We start from the raw sequence: 22,311 nt of genomic DNA, 5'->3' as shown, positions 1-22,311 counted from the left end.
TGTCCAGTCGGTCTTTTCGGAGAGACATCGTAAGAGTCTGAGATTTGTCAGGATTGAAAGACATGTTCCACTTGTTTGCCCAGTCTGTGAATTTGTCCAGGTCTGCAGAGAGTGAGGAGGCTGCAGACTGCCGATCTGAGGGATGAAGAATGGAGCGACAGAGAGTAGAGTCATCAACAAAGAGATAGAGAGGATTTTCAAGAGAGTCAGAGAGATCATTGATGAAGACTAGAAAAAGCACAGGGCCCAGAACACTGCCTTGGGGAACTCCAGCCTGAACAGGAAGAGGAGATGAGAGAAACCCATTCAGGGCCACACGTTCACTATGACTAGAGAGGAAGTCGGCCAGCCATGCGTGGAGATTTCCATGGATACCAAAAGAGGAGAATTTGGTGAGCAGAGCGCGGTGCCAGACCGTATCGAAGGCATGTGATATGTCAAGGGAGACTGTTCTAATTTCCTGTTTGGCATTGAGGACCTCCATAAAGTTTGCATTTTGTTGAAAACCCCAGTTTGTGGAGATACATTTTGTGAGAAAGAGAATAATCAGTTATAATTGCTGTGGTGTGCCACTCCTATACCTTTCGTTTGTCCTTATGTGTCCTAACTTCAGAATGCACACACTGCTCAAACTCCTCCACTAACATCAACTGCCTTAATCTTTCCTTGGAAGCACACCACCTATCAAATAAAGTTCATTTTTCCCGAGCAAATTCCACATGGGTTTCACTGTCTTCCTGCATTGCCTGAACTTCCGCCTGTAAGCCTCTGGAACCTTTTCATTAGCTTTAATAACTGCCCTTTTTACCTCCTCATGCTGTGAACACTGGTGAATAGGTAAAGGAGAGTAAATATAAAGAAAGTATTTATCTTCCTCTCTCTCAATATAGGGAGGACCAAGACTCATATCTGGTAATGTCCCAAGAGTTTTGGCTGGTCGACTGAGAGAATTGGGAAGATGTGCTATTGCCACTCTGTAATTATAATTCCTCGAGTTTAATCTGTCCCTGAATCTCCAGTTCTTTAATCTCCAGTTCTTTAACCATTCCTCTTTCCTGAATCTCCAGTTGTTTCAGATTACATTCCCTTTCTTGCTCTTTGCTTCACATCTCCAATTCTTTTTTTACTCCAGATCCAATTTTTGCAACTCAACACTTTCAGACTTATCATCCATTAACAATTGGAATGCCAATTCACCCAAATGCCTCTCCTCAACCAAATGGTTTCCCACAAATGACAGAATTTCCACTTTCTTTAGAGTTGGTCTAACCTTGAGGTTACAATATTCAGCCAACTCCAGAAGCTCTGATTATATAACCTCCCAAGTTGTTCCTCATCCAGTGACTCAAGAAACTTCTCCACAACAAACACCATTATGAATGTTTGTTGGTTTCACTTGGTTTTTTTCAATCAATTTATTATTATTAGGAATTTGGTGTCAGATCCCGGATGAGCCCCCAATTTCTGTTATATGTCGAACTCAGGGCAGTGCAGTGAGTGCACCGGTAGCCCAGAGGACATCACGACAGTAAAGAAATAAAGACACTGATGTGCCCATAGTGTTGTTTTAAGGGTGAAACCAATGCATGACAAGAGAAAGAAGGGTAACATTATAAGAAATATTTATTAATCCCTAATGTCTACCGTAAGCACAATAATATTAATTAAATGTAACAATAAATGACTTTACTAAGAATCCCAAATAAAAACATATGAAGGTTACATTCAGCGATTCAGCTATACTTTAACTCACGACTCTCAACATGGAAACTGAATCTGAATCAAGCAGTTCACACATTAAACCAAGCATGTTATAAGTGGGTGAAAGCTTGGCAGCGAGCCCCATTTTAATAGTCAAAGTCCGGAGGGTGCACACAAATGGTGAAGCCGATACAGGCAGTCACATTCATAAGTCCTCAGAAGGTGAATCCCCTAATTACCATTGCATAGAGAAGAACCTGAGTCAGTCATTACAGCTCTACCACAGATAATGAATGAAGATGGGAACTCCAAGCTGAAAACGACGATTTGGTTGAAGGACAGGAGAGGTTTGAGGGATGATAAGCTTGGAAAGTAAGCATTGGTCAACACACCGATCGCCTTCTCCAAATGGTGCATAAATCACCAAAATGGCACGAACAAGGTAATACAAGGAGCTGCGATTATATGGTCGCCGAGATAACAAGAGAAGTACATTGTTTGACAAGCAAGTCCAACGAAGAGTCAAGGAAGTTCAGCGAAGAAGAATACCCCGAAGGGTAGATAGAAGAAGATAGGCTGAATCGCCTCCACTAACCAGTGCACAGTGGGTTAAAGTTTAGCCGCTAGGGAAAGGGAATCGATGAGTCATTAAACCTTCACAGGTTCGCATACGGAAGAGCACCAGTTTTCTTTTCTGTAGATGTCAGATTTAAATGATATGCACCACTTAAAAGAGAGTGTGGCCGCTCAAGATAAGTCCCAATGCCTTCTTCCTCTCCATCATCCTTCTCCCTCTCTTGCTTCAGTTCCAAAATTGTTATTCTTCTTTACACTGGTCATGTTGTTGTTGTTGATATTGTGACTCCCTTTATCCTGAATCTGGAAAATGTAACGATGAAAATGTAAAGGAAAATGTATGCTGAATCTGGAAAAACAGCAAATGTAACCTTCACCAATGACAATCAAATCTTAGACTGAGAGAAAGAATAGATTGGTCTGTGACAATATCTATATTTTAATATATATTCAAAACACCTATGTATATATATATATATATATATATATATATATATATATATATATATATATATATATATATATATATATATATATATATATATATACAGTCACGTGAAAAAGCAAGTACACCCCATCTAAAGTTTTGACTTTTTCAACATATTTCAACATACAGCTATGTGATCTTCATTTCAACAATATTGATAGATAAAGGTGATATAATATAACAAATATCATGAAACATTTACATTTTGTAGTCTATTGTATAATTTAAATAAACATAAATGCAAATTTCGCATGTGGAAAAAGTAAGTACACCACATAAAATGTTTTTTAAAATCTTTTTAACATATGTGGACATATCAATATTTGATCTTCATTTAAACAGTATCTATAGATAACCCTGGTGTTGGGCTAGCGGCTAGGGTGCCGGCCTAGGATCCTAGGATCCTGGGTTCGAATCCCGGTCAATCGCTGAATTAACGCCAGGGGGGTTGACTCAGCCTGTCATCCTTCCGAGGTCGGCTAATTGAGTACCAGTTCACTGGTAATTCCCTGCTTGTCGTTAAAGGCGGCAAAAAGGGTTGGCGTCAGGAAGGGCATCCGGCCGTAAAACATTGCTTCAAAAAGGGGACCGAAAAACAACAACAACCACAGTTCCCGAAAAAGGCCAACCCCCGCTTGCGGGGAAAAAATGGCCTCTAAAGGTGTTTTTTTAAATTTTTTATTATAGATAAAGGTGATCTAAATGAACAAAAAACAATGACAAATTGACTTTGCAATAATTTATTCAACAAAAAATTGTTGCACAGCATGCACAATTGCATGCACAGCTCGTTTCAAATCCCCCCACAACATCTCGATGGGATTTAGATCCGGGCTTTGACTTGGCCATTCCAGAAGCCTCCATTTCTTTCTTTTCAGTCATTCCTTGGTGGATTTACTGGCATGTTTAGGGTCATTGTCATGTTGCAAGGTCCACCTTCGGTTGAGCTTCAACTTTCCGACAGATGGCCTCACATTATCCTCAAGCACCCTCTGGTACAATGAAGAATTCATAGTGGATTATATGAGGGTGAGCTGCCCAGGCCCTGATGCAGCAAAGCTGCCCCAAACCATAATATTTCCACCACCATGCTTTACAGTTGGTATCAGGTTCTTGTGGTCAAATGCTGTCTTTGGTTTTCGCCAAACATGTCTTCTGGTACTGTGGCCAAATAGCTCTACCTTTGACTCACCTGTCCAGAGCACATTGTTCCAGAAGTGCTGGTCTTTGCCTAGGTGTTCATTGGCAAACTTTAGTCTTGCCCTGATGTTCTTTCTGGACAGCAAAGGTTTCCTCCTGGCACACCTCCCATGTAGATCAAATTTGTGCAGCCTCTTTCTAATGGTAGACTCGTGCACTTTGACATCAACCGTGGCAAGAGCTACCTGTAGGTCCCGTGATGATATTCTGAGGTTCTTAGAAACTTCTTTCAGCATCTTGCGGTCTGCACTCTGGATGAAATTGCTGGGGTGGCCTGGCCTGAACAAGTTGGCAGTTGTTTGGAATCTTCTCCACTTGTAGATGATCTTCCGGACAGTCGAATGATTGATTTCAAATTGTTTGGAGATCTTTTTAAATCCCTTCCCAGTCTCGTAGGCATCTATAACCTTCTTTCTGAAGGCCTCAGAGAGCTCTTTGACCTAGGCATGGTGACACCGCACACTTCAAAAACAAAGAGCAAACGAAACGAAATGTCTGAGGTTTAAATAAGACAGGTTCCTCCAAGATCCTCTATAACGATTGTTCTAATCATTTGCACCTGAGCTGGTGCACCTGATTCTAATTTTAGGTATTTGAAGTAGTGATAAATGTAGCCGTGTACTTACTTTTTCCACATGCAAAATTTGCATTGATGTTTATTTAAATTATACAATGGACGACAAAATGTAAATGTTTCATGATATTTGTTATATTATATCACCTTTATCTCTCAATATTGTTGAAATGAAGATCAAATAGCTGTATGTTGAAATATATTGAAAAAGTCAAAACTTTACATGGGGTGTACTTACTTTTTCACGTGACTGTAAATATATATATATATATACGAGCATGGCTCGCCTCACCACGCACCGTAATGGTAATGGAGGAATGGCCTTGTTTTAGCTGAGGATAATGACTGTACCTGAGTTGCTGTGTGGTCATGATTTACACCAATCATAATACAAACAATTATTTTGCACAAATTTTTTGTAGTGTTCGTGATATTAAATTTTTATAAGCAATTTAGGTTGAAGATTTAGGTTGAAAAATATTTTTTTTAAATTCAAAAAAGACTCCCTCAGCACATACATAGGAAGGGGTAGACGTAGACAGGAAGTTTGGGACGATTACACCTCACCACCACGAAATAAAAACACCTCACCACCACAAAATAAAAAACACCTCACCACCATGAAATAAAAAACACCTCACCACCACGAAATTAAAAACACCTCACCATCATGAAATTAATAACACCTCACCACCACATAATTCAAAACATCTCACCACCACATAACTAAAAACATCTCACCACCACGTAATTCAAAACACCTCACCACCACGAAATAAAAAACACCTCACCACCACGAAATAAAAAACACCTCACCACGACGAAATTAAAAACACCTCACCACCATGAAATTCAAAACATCTCACCACCACGTAATTCAAAACACCTCACCACCACGTAATTCAAAACACCTCACCACCACGAAATTCAAAACATCTCACCACCACGTAATTCAAAACACCTCACCACCACATAATTCAAAACACCTCACCACCATGTAATTCAAAACACCTCACCACCATGTAATTCAAAACACCTCACCACCACGTAATTCAAAACACCTCACCACCACAAAATTCAAAACACCTCACCACCATGTAATTCAAAACACCTCACCACCACATAATTCAAAACACCTCACCACCACGTAATTCAAAACACCTCACCACCACGTGATTCAAAACACCTAAGCACCACGTGTAGATCCGTGATAAGATAGCTTATCATGGCGTTTTTCCAAGTCCACTCCTAATAAGAAAAGTAATAACAACATTTGCGATAATAGTATTATATTAACGTTTGAGTTAACGTTGAGTTAACGTTTAGAAATAGCTGATTGTGGCGTTTCATGGGGTACCCAAAAAATATAGCAAACCACAAACATGTTTAATTACCTTTTGAAACAGTCACTACTGCTGTTTAAATTAAACTGAAAGGGAAGAAACTCGGGGTGTGTTCAGTTACCGAGCAGCTAGCTAGCGCTTGCCAAGCCAGCCGTACCTTATCAACGGTTTTGAATGGAGTGCTTGCTCAAATGTTTAAGTCACTTGGCGAGTGCTCCACAATGATACTTGCAACTGAACACACCCCGACGTTCTTGAGGCCTGACTGCAGATCTACTGTAATCTATATATCCCAGAGAGGATAATAACATGACCTTTCCTGCCGCTGCCATACGGAGTGGGTGTGCTAATATATAAAAATGAAAAACACAGACCGTCCATTCGTCCGTGAAGCCATGTGACTATTTGTCTATTTACGTGCTGTTAAAATGTCTGGTGCATCCTGACTACACATACGTCTATTAACTACGTGGTATTGGAATGTACCTTTTAAACCTTTAGACAGCAGAGACCCCTCAGACTTTTGAAGAGCCTTTAAGACCTCCAAGACAATTAAGACCCCCAAGACCTCTAAGACATTTAAAACTCTCAAAACCTTTAAGACCCCAAGATTTTAAAGACCGTTAAACAACTTTTTACCTTTAAGACTCTTTCAACACTTTATACACCTTTAAATCCCTTCACCCTTTCGACATTTTATAATCTTTAGAACCTGTAGACCTTTACATACCTTAAGTCCCTTTAGACCTCTTAGACATTAACACCATTTATACCCCTTACATGCTTCAGACATGTTAGACAGCTTGGACCCTTGACCATTTCGAGCTTTAGACCACTTATTCCTTTTACAACACTTTTTCCATGCTTGAGACATTATACCCTTTCAACTCCTTGGACCCTTACTTCTAATGGAACAAACTCTTTAGATCTTAGACCATGTAGTACCTTTTAGGCGCACACTATGCAAACATCTATAGTCTTCTTGCAAATCACGGACTAGACTATACGTTTTCGCAGCAAGTAATACACAAACTCGACCTACCCAGGGGGTGGGTACTCTGCTAGTACTGCATATAAAACTGAAAAACAAAAACACAGACAGACCGTAAACCGTCATCGAGGTGAAGCCTTGGTTGACCCACGTGAGTTTGTCTATTAATGATGTACTGTTTGAACGTGAGTTGGACCGTAAGTCCGAATTAGATATTCCGTAAGTGCGAATTAGCGCGAATTAGATTCGTATGTTTAGAATTAGATTCGCACCGTAAGTGCGAATTAGATATTCGCAAGAAAGAGCAATCGGAGATGGCAAACCCCCGCCTGGACATGTTTTTGTCGTGTATTTTGTGTGGTGTTGATTACCTCCGCCACCAAGAGTGGATGGAGGTTATGTTTTCACCACTGTCTGTTTGTCTGTCCTTTTGTCCGTTTGTTTGTGAACAAAATATCTCAAAAAGTTGTTGACGGATTCGGACGAAATTTTGCAGAGATGTCGCTTATGTGACAAGGATGAAATGATTAGATTTTGGTGACGATCAGGATTCGGATCCGGCTACTAGAATTTTTAAAGTGATTCTTCACAATTGGGAGAGATGGCCAAAAACGATACATAGCCCGATATCTCAAAAAGTTATGGACGGATTTGGACGAAACTTGGTGGACCGGTTGTGTGTGTGGCACGGAAGAATCGATTCAATTTTGTTGAAGATCCGGATCCGGCTAGTTTAATTTTAAAAGTGATTCTTCACCATTGGGAGATGGGACCAAAAACGATACAAAGCATGACATGTCAAAAAGTTGCGGACGGATGATTTTGATTAAATGTGATTCTGTATTGTGATTTTCTGGACTACTCTGGGATACAAAACGTAAACTGTTTACCTGGTGGAGGAATGCTCTCTACTGAGTGCCGTTCTAGATAGCTGCTGTGTTTGTGTGGTTTATTGACTATGTAGATTTATGTTCAACCCAATATGGCTGTCGAACCACGTGACCAATGACATCATCAGTTTCGTTCTGCCATACAATTTTTGTGTCGATCACACTCAATAAATTTCAAACTGATCAGATCAAGCATTCTACTTGTATAATTATGACGTCATAATTATATATGTTGTTCCCCATGGGGAGTATTTGACAATGAACCATGTTTCAATTTTTATAAATGGAGCGGTTTGGAAGATATTGGGGTGTGCAAAGTTCCAAGATGGCGCCCAAACCACGTGACCTATGACAACATAATTATCATAAAAAATATTCTCCAAGAGGAGGCACTCCTATAGTGACCATTTCACGTCAATTGGTCCAACGGTTGCAGAGAAAAGCATATTCACGTTCTGTGCAGACAGACAGACAGACAGACAAACGGCCCCAAATGCAATACCCTCTTCTCTTGCGAGGGTAATTATGTATCATTGGACCATGACTACGTCTATTAATTATGTCTATTTATTACGGACTATTGAAACATACATTTTAGACATTTACACCTTTATACCCCTTAGACTTTTTAGATCTTTTAGATCATTTTAGACATTTTAGACCCTTTGAAGCTTTTATGATGCTTTATGCCTCCTTAAATCCCATGGACATTTTCACCCTTTAGACCCATTCACCCTGTAGACCCTCTTAGACATTTTAAGACTGTTTATACCCTTTAGACTAAACCCTGTCAACCCCTGAGATCCTTTAAACCTGTTGCAACTGTTCAAACATACTCTTTCAACCTTTAGACACCTTAGACAATTTAGACCCCTTTCGACCATTTTAGACCTTATAGATCATTTAGAGCCTTTGGATCTCTTAAGACCCTTTATTCTCCCTTAAACCCTTTAGACCGCTTAGATGCCTTGAGCATATAAACCTTTTAGACCTTTTCGACCTTTTAAAACTCGTTAGACCCCTTAAACTCATGAAGGCCATTACATCCCTTATACCGCTTATATCCCTTGACCATTAGACCCTCTTTAGACTCCTTCGACCCTTTAGACCCCTTTAGACCCTAACTACCAATGGAAAATAACCTTGATATCTTTAGACCCATTTATACCTCTTGGACCTTGAGAAACCTGAAGACCCTTACAGAGCCCGAGAGACCCTTTAGACTATAGGTTCTCAAAGTGGTCCCTACCACCCCCCAGTGGGTGCTGGGAACTTTCAGGGGGCGCTCCAGAGTCCACGGGTGGTGGGGGTGGGGGGGGGGCGCTGGCAATGATTTGGGGGGCACTGGCGATTTCGAGGAGCAGCAGCGATTTGGAGCACTCATTGGGCTTCCTGGAGTCTGAACAGGTTACCCGGCGCCATTCGGCAAATTGGCCATCCAATCAACGACCACATTCTTTCCCCCTCCGCATGGTTTTTATGATCACATATTCGCTGATGTCGTTTAGGTATTTTGTTGTCCATACATGCTCACGCAACAAACATGATAGTGTATGACACCAGCGAAATATTTTGGCCGCCAATGCGGCCAATAGCACAACACTAATTTTTGTCACGTGGTGCCGTTTCAACCAATCGGCTTGCAAGAATCTTTTTATGTGGGACATAATACACTCTATTCGTGCTGGACTATTCAACGTGCCTGGTTCAACGTTACAGCCTGGCCTTGCCAGCACAGGCATTGGGCAAGGTATGAACAGTCAGTGTTAGCGCTGGTGTTAGTCTTTCGACATTTTGGCGTGTTTATTTCGTTATTCAAAAAAAGCTTCACGTCCGGTCGGCTTCAAGATGTCGGCCTCAAAGAAAAAATGTCGTCAGTATTCCGTTGAATACATCAAGTACGGATTCATTCCATCTCCGACGAACAAACAGTTACCGATGTGTTTGTTGTGTGGTATCATGCTGTCCAATGAAGCAATGAAACCATCTCGACTGAGCGAGCACCTGAGTAAAAAGCACAGGGATAAGGCTCGCGCAGAGGTCAGCTATTTCCAATCGCTGAAAGAGAAATTTGAGAAGCGATCCACGGTAACGACGATGTTCAAAGCCAGCCAAAAGCTCGTGGATAAAGGACTGGAAGCGTCGTATAAGCTGTCATTGCTCATCGCCAGATCTGGAAAACCGTATTCAATCGGCAAACAGTTGATCAAACCAGCTGTTGGGGAAGTGATAAAAACCGTTATGGGCCAGGAACCGAATCCAGTTCTCTCGTCGATTGCGCTCAATGATTCCGTGGCCAGGCGGATTGATGAAATGTCATCGGATGTAGAAGATAAGCTGTGTAGTGAGCTGAGAAGCACACACTTCGCCATCCAGCTGGATGAGTCCACTTTGCGTGACGGTGAAGCTCTGTTACTCTGCTACGTTCGCTTCATCCGTGATCAGGAAATGGTGGAAGAAATGTTGTTTGCCCGCTCTCTCCAGACCGATACGAAGGGTTCTTCCATCTTCCAAACGTTGGAGAAGTACTTTACTGATAAGAACATACCGATGGAGAACATTCTCGCTTGCGCGACGGACGGGGCACCAGCGATGGTTGGCTGCCAGCGTGGTTTTATTGCGCTTCTGAAGAACCAGGTACCGTCCGTGTTCGCCATTCACTGTGTCGTGCACCGTCAGCATCTTGTAGCAAAAGCTCTCAGCACCAGACTTCATAGATCACTCCAAACAGTAATCAAAGCAGTGAATAAAATCAAGGTGTCGTCTCTGCATGATCGGCTGTTTCGTCAGCTTTGCCAGGAGAACGATGAGGCATTTGAGCGGCTCCTGTTGCACACCGAAGTTCGATGGTTGTCCAAAGGCGCTTGTTTGACCCGTTTCCATGCCCTCTCCTTTTCAGTCGTCGAGTTTCTGTCGGAAATTGATACGGAGCTATCGGAGAAAGTGAATGCGATTGAGCATGATGTGGCTTACCTCACGGACATATTCAATATACTGAATGATGTCAACAAACAACTCCAGTGTGACCATATGACGCTGATTAAAGCAAAGAAAGTGATCGGCGCATTCGTAACCAAGGCGACTCTGCACAGGGAAACCCTCGGCCGCAGAGATATGTACCACTTTCCCCAGTTGGCAAAGTGTTACGTGCTCCTCCCCAACCCCCGGTCACGGTGTACCTCTGAGCCCCGAGAGGAGTCACGGCAGAAAAATGTGTTATTCTGTATGTCAAAGATCAATGGTGAAGCCACACCAATTGTTACCAACAAACAAATATTGTATTAAGATCACACAAGAATAACAGTACAACAACAATAGTAATCAATTGTACAACCAATATATATTTCCTATGATGGCACCATCAGGTTCGTAGGCCTACAATATAACTCACTGTGCTCCACGTGAGCGAAAAGAAGAACATTCCCCAATGTCTCTTTCCCGGCTTCAAGCCAAAGTTGATTCTGGCTTCAAGCCAAAGTCGATCCGCTCCAGTAATCGTCAGAACGATGTCGAATCGAGACCAGAATCCCGTTCAGATGACAGCCACAGTCACGTGGCCAAAGCTGCGCAAAGGTGCCCTCAAGGCGATGGGAAAATCCAAAGGCACCCTCCAGGCGACTGGGAAATCACACCCTCGGGTATGGACGTTTCACGGCTCCAAACCGGCGAACCGCAGATTTACCTTCAAAATCCACGTCACACACACACACCAGATAAACGTCTGGATGCAGTGAAAATGGTTGAAGTGAAGCGAAAAACCTGGCGCGATGCGCCAAGCGCGCGAGTCAAAATGGCCGACGGCCCGTTCTCGAGAGTTAATGGCACGATGATGATTCTCCTCGGAATCAACCGCCAAAACCTGACATGCAGGTTGATCTGTTACAGTGATAACAACTCTGTCACAAGAATCCCTTTCCCGGGAAACCCGAAGTTCGCGAGTGACCTCCGTTCGTCAACGTTTGCTCCAGACCTCGAAGCAGCTAGGCTTCTTCCCCGACTCCCTCGCTCCACCTTCTCCTCCTCCTCTTCCTCTTCGTCGTCGTCCGGTTCCGGTTTCATTTAACACATTGACTTTTTTACCTTTTGAAAATAGTAACCTCCATCTCCCTTAAACGACAACAATAATAGTACATGGAATCAAAAATGTTTACAGTGGATGAAAACCACAACAACGGAAGTGACGAATCCGTAACAAAAGGAAACTGCTGTTTCTGATGAAGGGCTGCTCGTTTATTGCAATCACCTTGAGAAGATTCGTGGAGATATGGAGCAGCGTTTCAGAGACATGCTAAAACTGTCGGTGCCAGCATGGGTGATCAACCCATTCAAATGTGACATTCAAGATGTGAAGCGCGAATTACAGGACGAAACTATCAACCTCCACAATGATGATGAGGCGAAGGCAAGATTCGCGCAGCATGAATATGGCAAATTCTGGATTCTGGAGCGGGGCGAATACCCCGCAATGTAGACAGAGGCAGAACTGCTCCTGATGGCGTTCCCCACATCATACCTCGTTGAAAGAGGGTTCAGCGCCGTGATGGTGCTGCTGACCAAGTATCGAAACCACCTTGACATTACCAAGAGGAGCGATCTGCGTCTCTACCTCACTGAGATGGAGCCAGACGTTCGTAATCTCGCAGCGAGTCACCAGGCCTACCCTTCACACTAATGGTATTTAGGCCTGTGATAACAGATTCCCAGTTTGCCTCACCTGGACCTGTTCTGCTGAAACATTGTAGGTCGTGCAAAATAAAATAGAAAGTAAAGTAAAATAAAGTAAAATATTATTCAGAAAATATTTGGCTTCTGTTATTTTTGCTTCCTATCCACATAAATTCTGGGTGTCCGACCACGAACGATATGACAAGGGGGGCATTGGGCCGGTCCAAGAGGGCAGAAGGGGCCGTAGTCCAAAAAAGTTTGAGAACCACTGCTTTAGACCTTTACACACTTTACACCGCTTAGACTCCTTGGACCCTTTTACCTGTGGACCTGTTAGACCCCTTGGACCACTTTAGATGCACACCACACACACAAACATCAAATTGACAATTTTCATCCGATGGTTTGAAATTTGAAGAGGATTTGCATATTTGGTCATTTAATTCAACTAACAATATTTTTGAGGTCAACATAGGCCAAAGGTCAACAACTTCTAGATGGCATTTGTAAAATCTTCAATTTTCATCCGATTGACCTTAAATTTGAAGAGTATTTGCAAATCATGTCACTGAATTCAACTAATTATTTTAAAGGTCAAATTTGTTTCAGGTATTTCGCAAGAATCGTGCCCTGCATGACGTTTTTCTTGTTTTTTGGTTGTTTGCCTGTGAGCAGGATATCTCAATATGTTATGATTGGATTCGGACGAAACTTGGTGGACAGGTTGGGTGTGCAACAAGAATGAACTGATTCGATTTTGCTGAGGATCTGGATCAGGATCCAGATATGTATTATAATATTTTAAAGTGATTCTTCACTTTTGAGGGATAGACCCAAAAAGGATATACAGCACAATATCCCAAACAGTTATGGACGGACTTGGCCAAGTTGGATGTGTGATTTGGTGAACAAGTTGTATGTGTAACATGGACAAATTCATTCAATTTTGGTGAAGATCCGGATCCGCATCTGGCCTATCATTGGGATACAAAAGATAATTTGTTCAGCATTGCAAAGGTATGCGCTCCACCGAGTGCCGTTCTCTCCTTTAGGTTTTTAAAAATGTTTTAATGAGCACCGCGTTGGTTTTTATGCCTCCGCCCCCCCAAGATGGCCGGAGGCATTATGTTTTTGGGTTGTCTGTCAGTCCGGGCTAAACCTCGTTTTTCTCAGCAATCATATGTCTGATTGAGACGAAACTTTAAGGGTAGGAGCAACACCCATGCACAATCTTTTTATGATAATTGTGACGTGGTATGGCAGTCATATTGGATTAAACACAAATAATTAAAAAATATTTCTCGAAACCTCTGAATGGAAAAATTTGAAACTTGGCACATTGTCAAGTACTCTCAAGTACTGTCAAGTACTGTAATGAGGAAACAAAGCATGATAATGATGACATCATCAGTGAAGTGGTATATCAGCCATAAATGTTTTAATCGAATGCCTCACCCTAAAAATCTGAAATTGCATGCACATATATTGAAATATTACATTTTTGACATCATTGGTCACATGGTTTGGCAGCCATATTGGATTGAAGAAAAATATTAAATAATTATATCTCAGAAACCACTTTCCCTATCGATGCAAAAATTTACAAATGCCATTTAATACCATTGTGGCATATAGTTTTAAAATGATGACATCACATGTCATGTGGTTTGGCAGCCATCTTGGATAGAAAAATGAATCTTTTCCGATCAACACAAAACTTCACAAACGTGATTCCCAACCCATACATATGCAGTGTGTACATTTTTCATGTCATATGTCACGTGGTTTAGCAGCCATATTAGCTTGAAAGCCGTTATTTATTTATTTAAACCCTTCTCCAAAAACGCTTCACCGATCGATGTGAAACCTGTCCTGAAGCAAAAATGTGATACTTCAAAACAGCTAAAGGGATTTAAACCAAACATGTTTATTTTTAGAACAATGAACAAGACATATAGCCATTGTCACGGGCAGGGACTATGCAGAGGCATATTGGTGACATAGTCGCATTTCTCTAGTTTTTATTATTATTTTCCTTTCCTTTTGGATGCAACACACGGCTGCTGGCTGCATAATTTTCTGGGCCGTGCCCCATATTTGGAATTAGAGCATGAATTTAAAATTTGGACAGGTGCCAGCAATAGCTCACCTACCGTTCGCGAAGGATATCATGGGATCTTTAATGTCCAGCAATTAATGATGATTAATGAATTAATGACAGATGAGATGACCAGTTTGATATCCATCTAAGGAATGGCACATCCGGTCTGTGAAACACCAGGGTGACAGTTTATATCTAGGCCGAGATTTGAACCCATAATTTGAACCACGGCTAAGAGACTATTGTGGATACCTACAGCAGAGATCATCCTTTGTTTTTATTTCTGCCTTGGAACTTTTTTTAATACTTGGTAATTTTTTGCATGTTTACCAACTATTTGCCTTTCCAGCTTATCTCAGCTATGCCTGGTGGGATCGAAGGCGAGATGTTCATGCATTTACTCTTTGATGAAAGGGACCAGTATGTGTCGAATGTTGCTGGCCTTCCTTTGAGAATCACAACCTCTGGGTCTGTTGCTGCCGGTGCTCATTACCGTGCACAGATTGATGCCACAAAGGTGAGAAGACAACTTGAACTTTCCATGTTATTCAGAATTAGTAATGTTTCCACAGCATAAATTAATGTGCCTATACAATGATGCCAATTTAGCAGATCAGTTGGCCATTTTCCCATAATATTGAAACTATTATCAACATTCATGCGTCATTGGGTGAAACTATATTGTGACAGCATTCAGTCAATTTGTTGAGGTACACTTATCCTGAGTATGTGTGTGTGTGTGTGTGTGTATGTATGTATGTATGTATGTATGTATGTATGTATGTATGTATGTGTGTATATATATATATATATATATATATATATATATATATATATATATATATATATACATACATATATATATATATATATATATATATATATATATACATATATATATCTATATATATATATATATATATATATATATATTTATATATATATATATATATATATATATATATATATACTGTATATACATACATATACACACATATATATTTGTTTTTTTGTTTGTTTGTTTAATAGACCAGTACACCCTGGAGAGAGGGCTCTCCAGGGTGTATTGTTCTATAAAATTGAGAATATAATTCTCTTCCTGGTGTTGGTGTAACCCTATGGACATGTCGGGGCCTGTAGCCTGTAGCTCTACTAAGCTCAAGCCTAACAGTAATAGACAGAGCCTATGCAACTGTTTCGCCAGCAGAGCCTTTTAAAAGGTATATATTGTCGTGCAACTCCGATTAACACCAGAGTTGCGGATGCCGATCACGAAGGCTTTAACTCCGAGGCGGAAGCTCAATAGCAGATTCCAAAGTCTAATCTAAGCGCACGGAATGGAGGGAAACAGCGCAAGTCCCCACAGCCTTATCTATCAAATCAATCAGGAAACTGCGTTCAGGTATTATGTACAAAAAGTAATATAAGGGTTTCTTGGGAAAAGCAAGGACAGGAAAAGCACGCGCTGATAATAAATCTAATAAGAAGCCTAAATTGGGATCCCACACACAACAGATATCAAATACAAAAACGAGGGAGATGAATACGAAAATAAACATGTTTTTGTTCAAAATGTACGCGGAGCTCGGACTTATCTGTCTCGTCGTCTTATTCCCGGCCTGGACGAATCCTCCGTCTGCCTCGCATGCCCCGCTAGGCCCGAGCCAATGCCCTCGCCGCTGCACATGAGGTCCGTGCACCAATCTCCAAAGCACCACGAGATCCGTGCACCAATCTCCAAAACACCACGAGGTCCCACAGCAGGACAGCGAGCTCCACTCGGGCTACACCTCAGTCCAACTCGGGTAGGGGTCTCTGAACTGCGCTGCCAGGAATCCAACTGCTTGGGATCAACTACTGAACTGCGAACTGTGCACTGCCAACTCCTGCTCAAAATGCGCACACGAACTCTCGATCCAACTGCCAGCAAAGGCGTCCGGTGCTCAACCCTCCTCGTGCTGAACTCAACTCAGGATCTCAACTGTGGATCCAACTCTCCTCTCAACTCAACTCCAGGCTCATCCGAACTGCCGGAAATGGCGTCCGACCCCCGGTAATATCTCTGGCCGATGACGTCACATTGGCGCTCTGCTCTGCCAATCATAGCCTCCCCCAGCTCGCCGGCTTGTCCAGGGGCACGCCCACTGTGCCACTGCCACTCCCGTCCCCGACTCCATGGTCACAGCATGTGCTATGCGAGGCAGGTAGGCCTCTCAGAGGTGTAAATGGTGGCGGCCAATTGTGGCGGTGTTCCAGCCTGATTTCTTCCTAAGTCATATCAGGGGAGAGGGCGTCATTTAGTGTTGTACTGAAGGTCCTAACTAATGTTTAAGTGGTGTGCAGTGCCAAAATGGACAAAGGTTTGATTACCATGTGAGACATACAAGGGCTCTACTCATTATTTCCTTACACTATCACCCGAATCTCCTGGTAGATTCACAATCATACATCTTAACCCGACAAACGCCTACACATGAAGAACTTATTACAGGTAGATTCCCTATCGCGACAGTCAAATACCTACCCATACAGATCTACCTGGCTCTAGATATTGCTTTACCCCCAGACATAACAATATATATATATATATATATATATATATATATGTACATATATATATATGTATATATATATATATATGTATATATATATATATATATATTGTATTAGTATCTGTAATTTGGTGCTCCAACCTAATGAGCGAACGTCATGACGTCATCGCCACGCATGTCCGCATTGCCTGCCAAGCTCCGGAGGAGCCTTCTAGCAGTGCGTCATTATGGATCTTAAATTCAGATACTGTCACAAGTGTATGCAAAACTCACAGTTACCGACCTGGTTTCGTCCTTGCTGGGGCTTCATCAGGGAAACGCAGTGAGCCTTCCATACGCTTGTGACTGAAAACCTTTTCGGTTATATATCAGTCGTAGATGGCTTCAGCTTGGCGGTGCTTATCACTCCCAGTAAGGTGCAGCAGTAGCAGTATGGGACACCTTACTGGCGGTTCCCCACTGATGATATGAAGTCGCATAATGACTGATATATAACCGAAAGGTTTTCAGACCTTTTTAGTTATTTTCAGTTTTCCTCCGAGCTTGACAGGCAATGCGGACATGCGTGGCGATGACGTCATGACGTTCGCTCATAAGGTTGGAACACAAAATTACAGATACTAATTAGTAACTCGCATCCGCATCCAGGTCGATTCCATATAGTGAGTGGATACCAGAGATAATGTTACCGTGTAGCAGGCGGTGCTTATTGCTCCCAGTAAGGTGCAGCAGTAGCTGTATGGGACACCTTACTGGCGGTTCTCCACTGATGGTATAAAGTCGCATAATGACTGATATGTATGACTGTATGTATGTATGCATGTATGTATGTACGTATGTATATGTATGTATACACAAAGAATTAAGTTAAGCACCCCTACACAACGAATTAAGGTAAGCACCCCCTAATATATATTCTTTGTGTATATGTATACATTGGCATATATTCTAAGGTATGTGAGATCAAATAATGATTGGTATGACATTAGCAATTATCCATTGATGAAATGCAGATGAGTGCACTCATCTGTGACGCCCATCGCTCGTGCAGCACGTGTTATCATCCACGTGGTCGTGATTTTCTGTAAATGCACTATCATCACGGGTTATTGCAAGTCACGCCTGAGCTCGTGTGGGGGTTACATGGTCATTTTCTCGTAATGGTGGCTCGTAGACGGTTGTCGGACGGAGAACGATGGCGGATAATAGGCATGATCGAGTCCGGAATGTCCAGAAAAGCTGTAGCTCGAACGTTTGGTTACCACCATTCGGTGATCAGTCGGTTGGTGCAGAAACACCAGGAAACGGATGCGGTGAAGGACCGCCCAAGGTCTGGAAGACCTCGCGTGACAACAGTCCGCCAAGATAGAGCGCTTTTGAGACTGGTGCGACGATATCCCTTCGCCTCGAGCCATTTCCTGAAGGACAACTGGCTGCCCAACAGAAGGCTATGTCACCGTACCGTGAGGAACCGCCTGAAATCGGCCGGTTTAAGGTCAAGACGAGTGATCAAGCGTCCAAGGCTACTCGAACGACATCAGAGGGAGCGTTTGGCATGGTGCCTAGCGCGACGTGGATGGAACATCCGGTCTTGGAGGCGAGTTCATTGGTCGGATGAAAGCCGGTTCTTGCTGTACGTGACAGATGGGCGTGTTCGGGGTGTGGCGCCACAAAAACACCGCGTATGCACCTAAAAACATTCAACCAACGGTACCCCTTGGTGGTGGCTCGATTATGGTCTGGGGATGCTTCTCCCATGACTGTAAGTTGGACCTGATAACTGTGCGAGGTAACCTCAACGGAGAGCGATATGCCGAGGAAATCCTGAATACCACCGTAATCCCGCACTTCGATGACCACACCCTCGCCAGCAGACCCATCTTCATGGATGACAACGCCAGGCCTCACCGTGCGAGACGCGTCCGAGCCTTGCTGGAGCAAGGTGCTGTGACAACCATCCCCTGGCCTGCGTACAGTCCTGACCTGAACCCCCTCGAGCACGTTTGGGACATGTTGGGACAACAAATTGCGAAGATGGTCCCTCCAATAGCCAATCTGGATGAATTGGAACGTGCATTACATCGGGAATGGAACAACCTGCCACAGCAACGCATACGACGGCTTACAGGGTCTATGAGACGTAGGGTTGAGTCAGTGATCCGATCACGTGGGTCCTACACACGTTATTGACGCAAAGATCGCTAGAGGTCTTCTCAGAACAATGACTGTACGTTAGAAAACATAAACGTCATCCACACTGTCCGTGATGGACCTATAGCTCCATACTTAAATTGAGGTGAAAATATGCCTAAAATTCCCAAAAAATTTCACCTTAAATTATTCAGAATAAAATATTGAAAACGGCATGATTGTTATGTTTTTATGTGACCATAATATCACTTCTCCAGAAAATATAGCAATATCATGGGTATATTACACTGTTTTGACGACAACAAACTTGTAATGTGCGAGGTTGTATAAAAACGGGGGGGGGGGGGGTGCTTAACTTAATTCTTTGTGTATATATGTATATGTATTAAAATATCTTTATACATACATAACCACACCAATAATTACGACAATATGAATACCTCTCACATGTTTCATAGATTACTGATGTTATGCCACGTTTGATGTGACTTTTTGATATATCCAGTTTGGGACTCAGAAGAGTTTCTTGAGTGGACTCAAGCTGAAGCCATCTATGAACGCTTTTACTGAAATGTCAATGGCTGTCGAGATTCCCAAGCTGGCTCGTAGCGGTGTAAAGATGGTTGCCAGTTTGTCCAGCGAGTTTGGATCTGAAGCCCAAGTCAAACTTATGAACTCAGAGTTGAAACTGAGCATTCTCCCTTCACAAAGGTCCACCAATCTATTAAAAGCCAGGTAAAAAAAATTACATTTCCTAATTACACAATACATGTGTGGACTTGTGAATGTGCATATCTATATCTAGGAGTGCAGGTGTTTATGCTTTATAGATGTGTTTTTACTTTACACTCACCATGAATGATAATCAGAATACAATCAACAGAATGTGATTCCCTCCCCCCCCCCCCCCCCCCCCCCAAATTAACAGCTTAAACAGCTCCACAATTCATAATGTCAGGAATATTGCTAAAGTGATGAATTCTAATGAACATGGAGCACAAATAGACATTGGACATTACTCCACTTTATGTTCAATGCAACATACTTTTTGCAGGTTGTTTAAAGATGTTTGGTTACACCTGCACAGTATTATAATGATAGTAGATTGAAGTGAAAGTAATGTGGATTTGAAACTAAAATAGGCACCTGGGAAAGGTGAAACTCAAGTCTGTTACAATTTTTTTTTGATGGTAGCACTGATTTTCGTAATTTCTTCCCCATTTTTTTCATTGCTTTTCAGAATAAGGTCGTTCATTTTGACTCGAGAAATACAAATGGAAGTTGAAGGGGTTGGTAAAGACGTACTCTGCAATAACATCATTCCTGGTTTAAAGGTGTGCGCCACTGCAGAGGGTGACAGCATTTACGCGAGGTATTTGACTTCTTGTTGTTATTCTTACTCACAGACCCTCAGGGGTGCTCTGTATGAAAGGTAGTGAACTTGTTTGTAGCTTTGGTGGTTGTTGGGCCTAACTAGCCAGAATATGACTTCCCAAACTTTTGTAAATCATAAGGTGATGTCTTTTCAAGAATTGCTCAGGAAGTCAATGTATAGCTTTAGAAACCATGTCATTCTCATTGACAACATGCTCGTAAAATCATTCATTGTATTTGGCCTCGGTGCTTCATCCCTTGTGGAGAGGTGAAAAACCTCCTTTTAGTGCAATACTGAAACTGTACAGTGATGCTTGATGTGTGGACTTTGTGTCTGAAATAAAGCATTATTATTATTTATAGCTTGCCGGAATCATTCGAGACTAGCTCTAATGAAGTATCGTGTTAACGCACTTGCTATTTAATGTATGGATGTACGCATTAAATTTCCAGTTAATCCTAAGGATACTTCACCACTTTATAACTTTCCTGAATCATTCTAGAAAAGTGACAAACTATTTTGGGAAATAATTATGGGGTAATACAGGCCAAAATTTGTTGGAATAATACTCTAGATTCCAAAGTGTTGAACGAATTCTAAAATCTGTCCTTTTTACCTCTATTGAGCCTTTTCTAGTTCACACGAAAGTTTTCTTTTTGCAGTGCGATGTCCTATTCGCTAGAATCTACTGACGGGATCCGTGAATACTCTCTGTCGGCATCACTCAAGGACTTGCCAGCATCCGAAAGTGGAGGAGTTGCTTTAAAATTGGCACTACAAACTGATGGTAAGTTTAATAATTTCTTCATCATATTATACTCTTCCATGGACAACAAAGGTGAATGCATAAAGAGTTAATGTTATCGTGACTTTCTGTGACTCTTGTTTGCCCAATGTGACTTCCATAGTTGTTCATAAGAACAGTATTTTATAATCTCGCTTTAAATAAGTATGAGGAAAATTCCTGCCTTCTGGTTGAAGCTTCATCATATTTTGGCAAAAAAGACAGACAATGTTTCTTGAGACTTGAGGAAAAAAAAAGTCAAGCCCTGTTTTTAAGCATTGTGCTTCTGCTTTAGACAAAAAGGAATACTAGATATTGTCAAGTCGAGTGTTTGTCCGTGTTTGCAGCCAATTCAAACAATAGGTTTTATCAATGCTGAAAACCCATCATGCCTATGAACTTACCATCATTTGCTCTCCTCTTGTTCCGTCAAAGACCTAAAACCCCAAACATCGTCTTTCCTTTCCTTATCATGGTGGTTCACATACCTTTGTCAACTTTCGATTGATAAAACTCTTATATGCATCAGAGAAACACTTACTATATCCAGACCTATGCCAATTAAATTTCAGCCAACGAATAATAAATTACTGGGCATTGCGTAATAAATATATTTTAATGTTATTGGGGCTGACAAGATGGCCTAGAGGTACGCACACTCGCCTCTAAGGTGTCTAGCTTGGGTTTGAATCCCGACCCAGCTATAAAGTGTCATCCCGGTGTTTCACAGGTAGTATGATTCATCAATGTGCCCCTCTGGACGTTAAACAGACGTCTCCTCTGACGGAAATATTTGGTGGACGTTAAAGACCCCACGGTGTTCTTCACGAAGAGTAGGCGAGCTATCGCCAGCACAATGAACAAATTACAAATTCTTGCCCCAGCTGCTTCGTCGAACATCAGGTTGGTCAGCTGGTTCGT

The 22,311-nt window shown here is 41.9% G+C and overlaps 1 protein-coding gene across 1 annotated transcript in view; it reads left to right on the top strand.

Moving 5' to 3' along the window:
* The window catches only part of APOB (apolipoprotein B), a 109,521-nt gene that overhangs the window by 40,158 nt on the left and 47,052 nt on the right, over positions 1-22,311 (top strand). The window contains exons 17-20 of the mRNA XM_068124702.2: positions 14,878-15,045; positions 19,737-19,966; positions 20,472-20,603; positions 21,269-21,393. Of these exons, the coding sequence (XP_067980803.2) occupies positions 14,878-15,045; positions 19,737-19,966; positions 20,472-20,603; positions 21,269-21,393 (655 nt within the window). The remainder of the gene's footprint in view (positions 1-14,877; positions 15,046-19,736; positions 19,967-20,471; positions 20,604-21,268; positions 21,394-22,311) is intronic.

The sequence above is a fragment of the Myxine glutinosa genome, chromosome 8 (assembly GCF_964187855.1).
Source record: "Myxine glutinosa chromosome 8, kmMyxGlut1.1, whole genome shotgun sequence".
Taxonomy (NCBI): domain Eukaryota; kingdom Metazoa; phylum Chordata; class Myxini; order Myxiniformes; family Myxinidae; genus Myxine; species Myxine glutinosa.
The sequence above is the reverse complement of the archived record's forward strand: the minus strand, read 5'-3'. Positions and strand labels throughout refer to the sequence as shown.